Here is a 14399-nt window from a genome sequence, read left to right on the forward strand (position 1 = left end):
TCACTAATTGTGCACTCACGTCATTTTGTTCTGTGGGATCTTTTGCTTTTTGATCCAGTTTCAATTGCCCAGATGTTCATTTCATACAGTTAACTTTATACAAAGGGCATCCTTTGTTCCAACAAACACATTGCGGCCATTGTACTCAGCTGGGAACCTAGTGCACAGCAGTTCACCTGTTTCCTATATAATCCACCATCAATCTACCGACCTTTGTGCTGATTTAAATGTAAAATCATTCACTGGGGAGAGGAGGGATAAGGAGGAGAAATTATGCAAGAAATGTTTCCTGGTCCCTAGCCTTGGATTGATTAAGGTCATGCTGCAGGATAAAAAGGCAATAAGGAATGGGAAAGCTCTTTCATTTTGACCCTTTTGGTGTGTAGTGGAATGGAAAATCACACTAGTACCTTGAAAGTTTTACTCTGGTGTCTCAGAATGTATTAATGGAGACCTAACCATCTTCGCGAAGGAACACTATTGCCACTCCACTCCCTTCTGTATTGCCCCCTATAAAAGCTTCATGTCAAGGCAGAGACGGTGCTGCCAGTCCGGGTCAGGGTCACTGTCACACAGTGAGAGGCACCACTCGTAATGCACCCAGGGCCCCGAGGATTGCCCAATTCAACAGATTTGGGGAGGGAGAGATCTTAAGGTTATTCTAACTGCCAGTGTCCCATATAAGACAGCCCATTTGCTGTTTGTTAAGCCACATGGACATCGCATAGACTAACTGTTGAGTTTAACTTAACCTTTAGAGCAGTCATGAGAGCTTAGTTCATGAGCAGAATAAATTCCATGGAGGGCTTTGAAAGAAGATGGTATGTATAAATGCACTGGCTGTTGCTAAAAGATCTGTGGAAGATGAGCAGTGGAAAATTGGACAGCGTTTGAGCAGTATATCATGTAAGAAGGGTGTCACTTGGCAATATATATCTGTGAAGGTTTTAAAATCTCTATCTTGGCCAAAAGAGACCTTCCAAATGACAGGAATCTAGCCATCTTGAGCCCAAACGTTCCTAGAAAGATGACCCTACAAAATTGTCCAGGCTACTGGCAGGGATAGCATTACTGGCAACACGCACAGTGTTTTAAGGGCCAAGGCTGAGGCATAAGAGCAGCTACGCCTCACAGCCCACAGCAGGCAAGAGGAGGAGGCCTGGAGGGGAGCTGGCATCAGGCAGTGATTTTTAACATTTCTTTCATTCAGCCAGCTGTAAGACTGCTGGGCAAGATCTGCACAAGGTTGATTTTTGGTTTAATGTGCTGATGTGATTTGCCATGGCCCCCTTGTAGCTCTCTGGTGCCTGGGCCGGGATATCCAGGACATCCATCATGTTCTTCCTATGCAAACTTTGGGAAGGGGAACTGCAGATGCCAGCGTCTGCTCTGTCTGCTCAGCTTGGCAAGGAGGAAAGCAAGGAGGTGAGAAGGAGAAAACCAGGGGTCCTGTCTGGTTCTCACTACCAACAGTGGATGGTTAAATAGAAAGGTACAGGTTTTTGTTTTCAGAAAACAATGTTTCCCATGACTGGTCCTGCTGAAATCAGTAAGCAGAAACGGACGCTACTCCATACTGCAGCAACTGCAGCACCGTAATTCTCCATTTCTCTCTCTCTCCAGTCTATAGATCCCTTGGCACAGCTGTAAATTCCCTGTACAGTGCACAGCATGGCTTTCACTGAAAACAGCTGGGAAAACAACATTTCTGGAGCCTTATTCCATTAAAAATATTTTTTTTGCTTCTTCTATGCATCTCCCTATTTTTCCCTGGTCAACAAGGGCTGCATCCAAGCAGCCACCTGCATTCAGTATCAGTCATGTGGAATGCCCATAAACATCACTTCCAGACCGTAATAGTTGGGTGGAAATGAGGCCAAGTGACCAAACCCCTCTACCCTTCCCACCAGCAGCCTCCAGCAGTGTGACCTGGGAGGCCTCTCCAGTGCAGGAGTTGTATCTTGATCCATCGGAGTGACTGGCAGCAGCAACAAGGAGCTCTGGGGCAGGGGACAGGGAGGGCGGCTGTGGGGAACCGTGTATCCTCGGACAGGCTCCAGTCTGCTCCAGGGAATGTGCTAATTTTCACTCCTTTATAGTCCTTTATCTCAGCCCTTCGACCTTGAGCTCAGAGGCATTATGGGCCTTAGCCAGAAAGGCAGTGTGGAGTTAACTATTTAAATGCCGAATGTTTCTGATACTAAGTCCTGAGGGTAGAACCACAATGAATGCAACTTATTTCAATAGTGCAACAAGTCAGTGGACTTTTCAGGTTTGGTGAGGACTGATTTATGATATTAGGAAAAATATTTTGTACTGAATAGATGATGTTGTGAACTACAGCAGTTTTCAAAGTTTGTGTGCCCCTACAAAGTTGCTAGGGCATGTAGAGACCTCCTGTAAGAATGTGTCGTGTGTGCACTGCTATACGGTGTATGTGAACTTGGTTTTCTTAGTCACCTTCTTTTCATCCTTATCTGGACCCAATTATTGATATCCAGAGCACAGGCAGAAAGTTATTGGTCTCGTGCTTTCAGTGGGGTCCCTACTATCATTGTAACACTTAAATTTTCAACTCTACAAAGTATTATACAAACTCTTCCCCCCCCCCCCCCCCCCCCAAAGAAAAGTAATTTCCTGGATCAGTCTAGATTAATGTATTGCCAGTTCTGCTACTGACTTCTCTGGGTGAGTTTGGGCATGTCATTTAACCTGTGTGCCACTTTTCATGTTTGCAGAACGAGCTAAGAATACTTCAGTGGGCCATCGTGGCTATGAATGAGTTATGAATGTGCTTATGTACATGCGTGTCTTGTTTGGCAAGATCAGCTTCTCTGTCTTTGGTGCCTGACAAATATACAAGAAAAATAGTTCCTTTTCCTTACCGGGAGTGAGTGGTATCTCCATGAGCAGCAGTAAGTGGGTAGAAGCAGAATTTTTTGCAGAATATTCCTGCTTAATCAGTTCAGTGTTCATGGAGTTAATTTGCTCATGCCTTCAGATTGTTTTGTTTCCAGGGATTCTAAACCGTTGCCTCCAGCTGTTCATTTCCATTGAACGAGGGTGATCTTTATCTGTCTAAACTAGTTAAAACCTGCTCCACTACCCGGCAGCTTTTTTGGAGACAGCCCAATAAAGCTGAGGGCAGTGGCTATGACACCAAAGCCTCCTGGACATCATAAATTCCAAGCCCTACTTTTTTTCCTGACCTCTCAATGTTGGAGCACCCCTCCTGTTTTAATGGGACTCCTCACTTCCTCCACAGCTCCATTTAACCCTGTCCAAAAAGGGGTATGATATTTGCATTGTAAGTGGCCAGTGAAGAATCCCTTTTAGACTAATTTACCACTTTAATATTATGAGATTAAGCCTTGACATAACCTCAAAGGTACCATTCGAACAACTGCAGCACTGTTAGACTTGCACTTGGACTCTGCTCAGCGTGCATGTTGCTTGGGATGTTTTAGTTGAAGCATATTTTAAAAATGTGCTCCATTTAAAGCTTGCTGTGACGTGGTGGGACTTGTAATACCTTTGGGGTCAACGGGGCCACTTCCTCTTCAAACATGAGATGTGAAAGTTTTTGTCTTGAGCAGATGAGATGCAGGTTTGTTTAGCTGATGAAACAACACCAGATGTACCGAAGAATCTTTCCTATGATGAAATTCAAATGTCTTGTATACAGCAGGCAAAGATGCTGTCTATACAAGAGGGAATTGCAAACAGCAACAGAAATTTCTGTTGTTGGTAATACCGCTACAGGGACCACAGCTAGACTGTGTACACTAATGTAGAAACGCCTTCCCTCGTTGCTGGCGTTTCTATCAGCACATTATTTTGGCCTGTGCTGAACAGGAGTACATAACACAATGAGTAAAATGCTAATGGTTAGTTTGTACTTTAGGCTCTTCCTTCTACTACTACTACTGTTGACAGCACTGGGAAAATTTGTGGCCACAGGACCTCTTATGAAGACCCAGGCTGAGCTTTACTTTGGAATGTGCCAAGGAGACATTTTCCTGTTGTTTTGTTGCAGATGTTACCGTCCTTGCTGTCTGGGGAGTCAGCAAGGCGCGAAGAGTGTTGGGAAGTGGTGCCCCTGCTCTCTGCAGCAAACAGCTGGATCAGTTCAGATCCAAACCCATGTGTCTGTGTGAGAAGGCTGTGTAGTCACTTTTCTGCTAAACCACCTCACAGCAATTATCAGACTATCAGAGGACGGAAAAGGCCTGAGAAAAAGACCAGTTTAACATGTCATTATTGGTCTTTAGCAGCTGTGTGTTATCCTATTGTTACTAATAACCTTTTTAACCTTGCAAGCAATGTTTTCTTGGCACCATTCAAACATAATGGCTGGGGGGGCAAATTCAGCTCTTGGTTGTGTAAATATGGAATCATTCTGTTGGCTGCCTGGTGTTATTTTGCATTTGGCTCATGGTCCCTGCCCCTAGGAGCCTGCAATCTAAAATACCCAGGCAGAGTATTCAGTCACAGTATGACTTTGCATACCAACTGGGTATACAAAGCATAAAATAAACAGATGAAGAACTACTATCAAATCCATGCAATATAATTATGGTCCTGTTGTTCTCTGGTTGAGGTTAATGGGTTATTTGTGTATAAATGAGAGGAGGAGTTTGCTTGTTACTTTTCATATGTAATTCACCAGTAGATTATGATTGGAAAGTCTTTCAGAAAAATGTGTTTTAAAAGGGGTTTTAAATAAAGAGAGGAAGAAATTTGATTGGGATGAATAGAGAACAAGAATCATTGAACAAAATAGATGTTGCTTAAAGTAAAGCAGCCAGAAAGTCTACCTTAATGGTAAGGAGGAAGGGGAGACCTTGGCAAATCTATGAGGAGGGTGCTGGAAGTGATGTTTCCCTTTCAACCCTCCAATATACAAGCTTGCAAGACTCTTAAGTAAGGTTCAGTGGTTTTATATGGTAAATAAATTTATCTTGATTTCATTCTCTGATAAGAGGATCTCGCTTTTCTAGCACGGTCTTTATAAAGTTCTCAGCAGTGAAGTGACTAATTGCACTTCTGATTTTCAGGGATCTTCCGGATAATCCTGCTGTTGAATGGGACACACAGCTCCTCGCCGCCTTTGTGCTAAAGCATATAGAAGCCAATAACATCAACCTGGTAATGTGAAACTTTCTACAGCATAGGCAATTTCCACATTACTTTTGAGCCAGTGTTCTAGGCTTTTTCCTTCCCTCTGAAAGCGTTCTTTGAAGTCTTTAAAGTTAGGATTTTGCTTCTGGAGTCTGTGAAATAGCCTAGGAGAGGGAGAAAGTATACTTACTCATTTTGAAGTACTGGCTTTATAATGTTGATCCATTTCTTTAGCTAGATCTTACGAAGCCTCTTTTGGGTTGTAGTGCCACCAACCTTCACTGAAGTAAAAGCTTCAAACTGGTTAAAAACTGCAAACTCTGTTGGAACTAGTACGTTTCACTGTAGTATATCTTGGGGTTCATTAATTGTAGAAGACCCTCTGAATAAGTCCAGCTGAATTTCAGGTCCAAAATGATACCCAAAAGCAATTTTGCATTTTGTAGTTTTTTTGTATTTTATAGACTTTTTGTGAGTATTTGTACAGCTCCTATGTCTTGACAAGTAAGACATGGTCATTCTGATCCTCTTTCAAATCTTCAAACAACTGCCAGAAGTTCAGAACAAATAGAATTGCTCCACTGAAAAATATGGAAAAGGATGATGGTGTAGTTTGGATATATCTTTTCTCTCTGGAGATCTTTCTTTGCTTCCCAGTGAGAAACGAACAGTGGAGAAATTTTGCTTCACTAACTCCTCAAAGATTTTCTACATTTTAAAACAACCATTCTGCCCCTGTTACTAGGTTTCATTGATGAAGAGAGCCCACCTGAGATTTAGGCTTACATTTAGGCTTAGATTTGAAGTACATGGGCAGGCGTGTGTTAGAGAGCTAGATTAGCAGGGTTGTAGGTTGGGATTGAAGAATATTAAACTGGGGAGATATCCTAGCACTGGTATAGTTTGGGTTTGTTTGTTTGTTTTTTTTTTTCCCCCCACAGAACAGGAATAAGGGCCTAAGCCTGGAAAAGGTTGTGTTCTGTTGTTTTCTGTTGAACCTTGCTGTGATCAGGCGTGTCACTGTCACACACTGATTAGCAGCAAAATCACAAAACTCTTAAAGCCTTTCAGCAATTCGCAAAACAAGAAACCACATCTCCTGTAGCATGAAAGCCCCATGAGCACAAAAACCAACATCATGCATCCAACTTCGTATTGATTCTGAGGCTAATTTTCCATGAAATTCATTGCTGTTCACAGAGACAAATGCAGTTTTCCTGGACTCCTTTTGTGCCTTTTGGCCCTGTGAATAGATAGGTTTTAATCTAATCTGAAAGCTCCTAACACAAGAGGATTTGTATTGCATGTTTGTGACTCTCATGGGCACTAGGACAAGTGCACCGGAATCCCAGTAGAAACTCTGAAAACACTAGAACTTCTGCTAAATGGTTCGAAAGGGTTAGATCTTTGCCTCAGAGGAAATTAAACTCAAGCTGTTTGTGCTGGGGGAGGCAGGAGTCTGCCACTAACATAGCGTGAGCTGAAAAATCAAGTGCGGGGTTTTCAAAGCAAGAAACACGCACAATCACTAGTACTCTCCCTGCTGTGTTGCGGGCGTCGGGTGTAGCTGTAGTAACGAGAAACGCTGCAGCAGGGCCCACTGTGTTCCCCTTAGCGCTTCCCTGAGCAGCAGTGAGGACAAATTACTGCAGCAGAACATGTCAGCAGTACCAAAGGCCACTGAGGCAGCTTCTTGGGGATGGTGGTAATGAACTGCTCTGTAAACTTACATTATTTTAAGTGTCTCAAGTAATCACACAGGTCTCAGGTGTTTGCTATAATACCTTTCATTTAGGAGCAGACCTAGTTTGCCAACAATGGCAAGGCAAGTGCCTGATTACCTTTGTCCAACATTCTGCATTTTAAAACTTCAAAGCTTGCTATCTGTTAGCCACTCTTAGAGCATCTCTGCTGTCCTGAGACAATGGCCTTGCCTTGAAAGGTAAACTGAGTCTATTTTTCAGTAATGTTGAAATTGATAGAATTGGCTTAACATGTTAAAAGAGCCTTGTCAAAACATAAGTTAACAGGGTTTCAAACACGACAAGCTAACTCAATGGAGTTAACATGGTTGGAAGACATGTATTGTTTTAGCTATCCCAGTGGGAAAACTTTCCCCAGTCTCCCCACAGTCATAGCATAGACAATGGTATCTTTTATTTACAGAGCATATGTCTCATCTGGCAGTGGAGAAGCAGGCTGCAATTCCAACATGTCTGAAAGGAAAGATTGCAAGGCAAGGAGTCACACCATGTTATGCATAGTTTTGTTCCATTGCATAGTTACTCATTTCCTCAGTTGCCCTGGAAGCCCATCAGTAACTCAATCTATTTGAGAGCTACAGGGACATATTTCATCCAAGCTCTACATTAAATAGTGCAGACACAGAAATTAATGGTTGGTGTACTCGAAGCCAAAACTAATTTATAGACTTTGGAAATTATTTCCTGCCTGCTGGATTTATAAGCAAAAGCCAGTGTTGCTAGGAGAGGCAGCCAAGGCTAGTCTGTCTCGATCCAGATTAGAAAGTATTTGGTGTGTAAGAAGTAGGTTACATAGTATTGTGTGAGCCCCAGGCAGGCTCTAGATTATGAAATCCTACTGTTCCGGATCTCAGGTTTGGTAATAGCAGAGCTTGGATTAGGAGGTGACATTCAAACTGTGCTTGGGGCAGATGCAGTGCCAAGACCAGAGTTCAGCAATACCACATTCTTACAAGCTGCTTTCCGCTATAGATTGATGGAAACATCATCTGTACTGCTTGTGGAAGAGTCCCGTTGTCTTGGGTCTGCTCCAAATCAGCCTAGAAAGCCAGATCCTTCTACAAATGGCATTCAAGTTGGAGCTTATATTTGAGAGGATGAGTTCAGCTCTCATGCTTTGGATCTTGGTCTCCACACTCTCCTAAAATTCAGAGCATTTGAATGTGTGATATTTGTAGAGGATTTGCAGAACACCAGATTTGCAGTGCAGCACGTGGAGTTTGCTAGAGGAGGCAACAGAGCTGGGACAGACTCTGTCATCCCTTTCCCTCCCTTCCTCACCTATGTTGCAGTGTCCTCAGGTGTGCTTTGGGGTACGTGAGAGGGAGGCCCCCAGGACCTTTCATTTTAAGAGCTGGTGCATGACTTACACACTTGCAGCTCAAATCCAGTGGACACTGGGATGTTGATCATGATTAGATTTTTCCTTTTTCATCCAGTTGTCCATTCTTTTTAATCTTTAGCTTCTCTGATTTTGTAGCAACAAGAGACATCTCCAAATACACAAGAGACTCAAAGGGAGTTTGAATGTCACTGGCCTCTGCAAACGTAAGTTTGGCCTATGAAATGATGCTCAGAGGAAGGGCATTAGAAATGGAGTTGCTTGCTGTGACATTTTATAGGATGGCCCTTCTTAAAAAGGAAAGAGACCTTTCTATCCCCGCCAGTCTACTTGAGCAGATGTGTGCTCTGTTTGAAGCACTGGATGACGCCAGAAAGAGTGAGGGAGACCCACAGCTTCGAGTGCTTTTTTCCTCCGATGCACATGGTGTGTAGAGGGAGCATGGACTCCAGACCTCTCAGGAATTTTCTCTTCTGCTACTAATTCAGTAATTTCCTCTGTGCTCTCCCCACTCTGGAAGGGATTTCTGGACCTGTTTGTCTTGGCTGTTGCTCTGGCTTCCACTAGTGAAAGCTCCATTTCCTGAATACCAAGGTCACCCAGGAGAAAACCCAGCAACACCAACGGCAGCGGCTCGCATTTCAGAACAGGTGTGGGGAGGGAACTCCCTCTTGCCCTAAAGATTTAATTGAGCAATAATTTCCACATCAAGTATGTTTCCTATCCCAGCCTTTTGCTCCCTGAACTGGCTAAGCCTGTTTTTAACCCAGACAGTTTCAAGATGTTCAGGTTTTCTCATCCTGCCCTGATTGTTTGCTTGATTTCATCATCAGCCTGGTTCAGGTTATGTGCTAAAAGCAAGCACGCGGGCTAGCTGCACCATGTGGAAGAAGCAAATGCTCCCGTGTGAAAATATCTTGAGCATGTGAGAAAGAAATTCAGATTTGTTATCAATGAAATGAATCCCTGAAGCCAGAGGAATATATTTACATGTGATTGCTGCCTGCTTTAAGTCACGAACACCACAGTGATGCTGTGGAATCAGTGCCCTGTTTAGACAACAGACCTAGAAACTACCTACTGGATAGGTGGGACATCACTACAGTGTCAGAGCCAGACTGCGTGCTGGGAGGGATCTCTGAACGTGAAGGGCCAATGTTTCAAAGGTGGCCTCTTTGCAGATAAAGCGAATGCCACCGTGGCCAGGTCAGTGTGCAGATACCTTGGGAATTGTACTTAGATTTGTGTATTTGAAGAGACAGGCAATTCAGGTACAAATGTCCTAACAGTAAATTAGACAACATCCATTGAAAATTAACTCCATGCAGTCTCTTTAGCTAGTTCAGATGTTACGTAAGCCCAGCCGCACTAAGAACAGCAGCTCCTATTTCAAAACAGATGTGGGGAAGAAAAACCTCCAAAGGTGTTTCTGAACAGATAATTTCCATGTCAAGAATATTTCCTAACCCAGCCTTGTGCTCCCACAGTTGGCCCAAGCCAGTTTTGTCAAAATAATGATTAGCTTATTTAGTCTGCTCACTACAGTCTCTTATCTCAGTCTTCTGGTTTGTTCTCTTGTACCCTCCATAAAAGGGAAAAATGTGTGGTTTGGCTTGCCTGGGGTTTTTAGCTTGGTTTTGTAAGGAGACAAGAATAATGCAATTGTATTTATGTGTGTGTGAACATGCATGTTTCAAAAGACTCCGGAGCCCATTGGCTAATTTCAACCACATTTGACAGCAGGGTAGTAGTCTTAAAAATGTTATGTTTGTACAGGTTACATGAAAATAAATGATCAGGCAGAAGAGACAAGCCCTCTCTCTGTCCCCATTTAGTAAAAAGGTTTCGTGCAAATCCAGCCCTTAGCAGACTCACACTATTATTCATTTGCCTGCATAGGAATTTATTCTGCCTGCAGTGAGTGAGGTACATTGGCATCTACGGAAAGTGCCACTCTAGGTAGGAGAGACTTCAGAGCATGTTTTTTCTTATCTGCAAAATACAGGGTGCTGTGCTGGTTCCCTGAGTGCAGAATGTAATAATGTCTTTCCCAGATGAGCTACTCAAAAAGATGATCCCTTAGGGAGGGCTTTGCACCGTGCCAGACCATGCAGTCCCTGCAGTCTCTCAGGTAATGCTGATGTGCAGCAAAAGCAGCCAAAGCCGAACACATAATCTTTCTCCTTATAAAATAAGGGTTGACCAGAAAATGCTTCTTTGTACCTGAACAAAAGCAAATTGGGTCCTGCCATCAATGAATAACCCCGCTGCTTGGTGGCAGCATTATTACAGCCACTGGGCAAAGTGGAAAGTCTAAGTGTGGTCTTGTACCGGGTGGATGGGTTTATAAGCAGGCTTGTCTGGAGTTTGTGGTTTTTGAAGTATTTCTTATCACTGTCTTTGTGTTTCCGCTCCCTCTTTACACAATATCTCCTGTGTTTGAGAGGGCCTCTCCTGTTGGAGGGTGGGGTAGCAAGTTGCAGGACGGGCAGGGCGGCTTTTGATCTTCCCTTGATCTTTAACCCAGTACTTCAGGTCCTGCATATCAAATAGATTTTGAGAAGGGAGCTGTGGTGAGTAAGCAAGGCAGTAGCATTTCCTTCCCTGAAGAGAGAACAAGCTGGCAAGGAAGCAGACGTTGATTGAAATGTAGAGAGGTTATGATTTCTTCCTGGTCATAGAGAAGGGAGCTGTGGAGAGCTCTGCTCCCTGGCCTCTCCCAGAGCAAAAACCTAACTTTAGACTGTCCAAAGACTGTCACTTTCACCGTCTGGAAAGCCTACCAGCACATATTCCCTGTCTGCTCTATGCTTTGTGCTGCCAGTTTGTCTTCTAGGTTGGAAGCGGGAGCCTTTAAGTACCCACTGCACAGTACTGTGCAGAGTGAGCCCTTAGGGTGGATGGTTCACCCCGACACATTATTGGTAGGTTTGAGGGCAGGGAGCCAAGAGTATTCTGTGCTTTGGACGGTGACTTGTTAGTGCTGTGTTCACACATTACTTCTGCATTATGAAGTTCCCATTTCTCCCTGCAGAGAAGCAATAAACAATATGATCTTCTCATTCAGCAAAAAGCTTGACTTGCTTGTACAAAAAGTGCAGTCAGCTGATCCTTTAAAAAGGCTTGTTCTCATATCAGATTATTTTATCGCTATGTTATCCTGTGATGAAGCCTTGTTACAATCAGGACAGTAGTACATGATTGTGTTGCTCTTGTTAAAGCAATATGTCCCGATTCACAGTACAACAAACTATAGTTTCACCCTGTAATCCTCAGGCATTCTAGTATGTTCTCAAATCCAGGAGAGAGTGATTCATAGAGCTGGACCTCTTGGGTCAGGAACAAGTTTGCAAAAGATCACTCTGGAAGTAACCTTTTGGCCCGGTAGTAAGTAACAAGTGCATCCTGCCAGTGGGAACACAGTATTTGTCATCTTTCTGTTGTTCAAGCTGTTAGACTGTGTAGTCATCTAGTTCCAGAGTGTCTTGTTTATTTAGTTGTATTTCTGTAGCATGAGTTCACACACAAGGCCTCATTGTGCAACACAAAAATAACTCTTTAGATACAATGGGCTGGGATGGTGCTGTGTTAGATGTCAAAGTTGGGAACTGCACTGTCTCCTTCTTCCTCAAAGTGATTATTGTTTTGTGGTTTTATTGCAGGTGGTAACCTTTGATGCGGCAGGAGTGAGTGGTCATGCTAACCACATTTCTCTTTACACTGCTTTAAGGTACAGTGTTCTGCACACTTCATTGAATGCCTCACTATAGTGTTACGGAGTGACTGTGGTGTTTGTGTGTAAGCAGAAAACTAATAGCTAGGGCCAAGAACAGTATTAACTTCACTGATATAACTGAGTGTCCGGCTGTGGGACACGATACTGTTTGGAGAAACTTACAGCTCTGTAAATGACCTACAGCATCCTTTATTATTCCATCTGCTGGTGCTTTGCCAGTCTCCCTTTCACTGGGCCCTCTTTGCTCTTCCTGTCCTTGATCCCACTAAAATACGCCACAGATCACTTTGCACTTCTGGTTTGAGGAGAGTGTGTGAATAGCTGATGCCTGAGCTGGTGGTAGTTGGATTTTGGAAAGTTCTGCACCATTGTTCCAGAGGATGTTGCTATCCTGTCCAGGTACCTGAATTTACCTCTCTGACCCAAGGACATTGCTCTTTCACTGGATCTGTCCCTATTTACCAGTCTTCTTAAGTCAACTCGTTCCTTCACCACTCTTTACATTCTGAGAATCTCTGTCTCTGTGCTGTGACGTGGGAAGGTTGCTAGACAAAAATCTTTCGTATTAAAATCACCCAAATTTTGCTGGCAAGACAGCTACTGTATCTTATTTTAACCCTCTGCTCATTCAGACCTTATTGTGTCCTAGAGAGATCTCCCCCAGAGCTGTCCCTGCCTTTCCCAGGCATGAGAAGAACTCTTTGCAAGTATATCTTGTATTTTTAGCGCCCATTTGTTTTCTGAATCATCTGTGCAATTCAAATAACTCTCTGGCTCTTCTTGCTAACAACATCACAGTGATTTGCCTTTCTCACTTGCCTAGAGAAAACTGCAGTGCCACAGAACCCGTACTGTGACCTACTGAGCTCCTCTGGGAAGATGCTGAAAGTCTTTGATGCTATCTGATGGCTGGAATTCAGTGTTAGAGAGGATCATGGCTTTTCCCAGCAACTTCTGAAATACCCTAGCAGAAGGAAAGAGGGTAGAGTTAAAGCAAACTGTGTGTTTGTTTGGGCTAAGCGGGGAGATGCTTTCCGGCACAGTGTTATTTGAGGAGTGACTGAGGAACAGAGGTTGATGACCGACGCTCGCACCATTGGCACAGAGGGACTAGAGAGCTTCCAGCTGCCTGGACCTCTGTTTGCTCAGTCAATTAACTGCTGTATGGCCTGCAAATAGGAATGAAAGGCAGATTGTTACGTGTCTCCCTACATCCTGAAGAGATACAGGGAAAATAAGCTAGCAGCTGAATTATGTATGAGAAAGTTAAGGAAAACTTTTGATTTTTATCCCAGCTCTACTGTTGCCTCACTTTGTGGCTGCGCAGAAATCACTTTCCCACCTTTGCGGTTCAGGTTTCCTGTGTGTGCAGTGGGGATGTTAACCCTCTTCTCATCTCAGAGTATGTCACTAGCAAGTATTCATTATCTGCAAGCCCCTTGAACTCAGACCTTTGCATTAATCCTTAGCCTACAGCAGAACAATCTCTTGGGCTGATGAGATACGTGCTGATAGGGACACCAGAGTACAAGCAGCTCTCATTAAGTAAGGGCTGGTTTGTGTCTTGTCTCTCTTCCAGTCCTGAATCAGCAGAAGTAAGCATGGTGGCCCAGTCATCTGCATGTGGCAGGAGTGATGCTGTGGCCACTGAAAGGTTAAGTTTATTTTTAGTGGCTTGCTTGCCCTCATTATTTTTCAGTTTGTGTCATGGAGGAAGTAGAGCGTGACTGTATCACTCCTGATTTTCAGTGCCCTGATGAGTTCTCACATATTGGCTAGCACAGGCAGCACTGGGAGCATATGCCGAGGCTTCTCATGTACCTCCCTGCCAGCAGGGCTTTGCAAAGCAGCGACTGCTGCCCCTGGGGCCTCAGTGCTACATGGCAAGAAAAAGGCGAATGAACTCTCCCTTCCAGGAATCATGTGCAATGTATTTATTAACCATCTTTAAACAAGGTCTGCAGGGTTCTGCCTCCATTGTGGCTGTAAGTGGGAAGGATGAAGCAGAGGGCTGGTGCAGTGATCCTCGGCTCTTTTGGGTGCTCCCAGTCTGTGGGAGATAGGCTTGTGCCCCACTACCGAAGAGATTACTTTCTGCAAGAGCAGGGGTGGAACAGGCTGTGTGACCCATCTCACAATTCCTTGCTTCAGGAGGTGCAAATTATTGAACACTTTCAAGGAACAAAACAGTTCAGGAAATGGTCATAGCTGAGCAAATGATCAGTATTATCTGCTAAGGGCATAAATATTCTTTCTAGTGTCTGGAACAGAGGTTTTGTTCAAAGGAGCAGGAACTATTCAGAAGAAATGTGCCCTTCCCCTTCCAGCAACCTTCCTCCTGACAGCTTGCAGGGAGTCCAGCTGCTGCTTTGTGTCTAGGCTTCAGATCTGGGAGGAACTGTGAAATGCCAAGGTTTGAGGGTGGATTTGTTCTTCT

At 43.9% G+C, this 14399-nt stretch overlaps 1 protein-coding gene across 3 annotated transcripts in view; it reads left to right on the top strand.

The window, feature by feature from the left end:
- PIGL (phosphatidylinositol glycan anchor biosynthesis class L) overlaps window positions 1–14399 on the top strand; it is a 73211-nt gene that overhangs the window by 35389 nt on the left and 23423 nt on the right. For all 3 annotated transcript variants that reach the window (XM_087751857.1, XM_009464562.2, XM_087751858.1), the window contains exons 3-4: window positions 5058–5148; window positions 11889–11956. In XM_087751857.1, the coding sequence (XP_087607983.1) occupies window positions 5058–5148; window positions 11889–11956 (159 nt within the window). The remainder of the gene's footprint in view (window positions 1–5057; window positions 5149–11888; window positions 11957–14399) is intronic.

This window comes from Nipponia nippon, unplaced genomic scaffold (assembly GCF_047370975.1).
Source record: "Nipponia nippon isolate SJK-2023a ecotype South Korea unplaced genomic scaffold, ASM4737097v1 scaffold_15, whole genome shotgun sequence".
NCBI lineage: Eukaryota > Metazoa > Chordata > Aves > Pelecaniformes > Threskiornithidae > Nipponia > Nipponia nippon.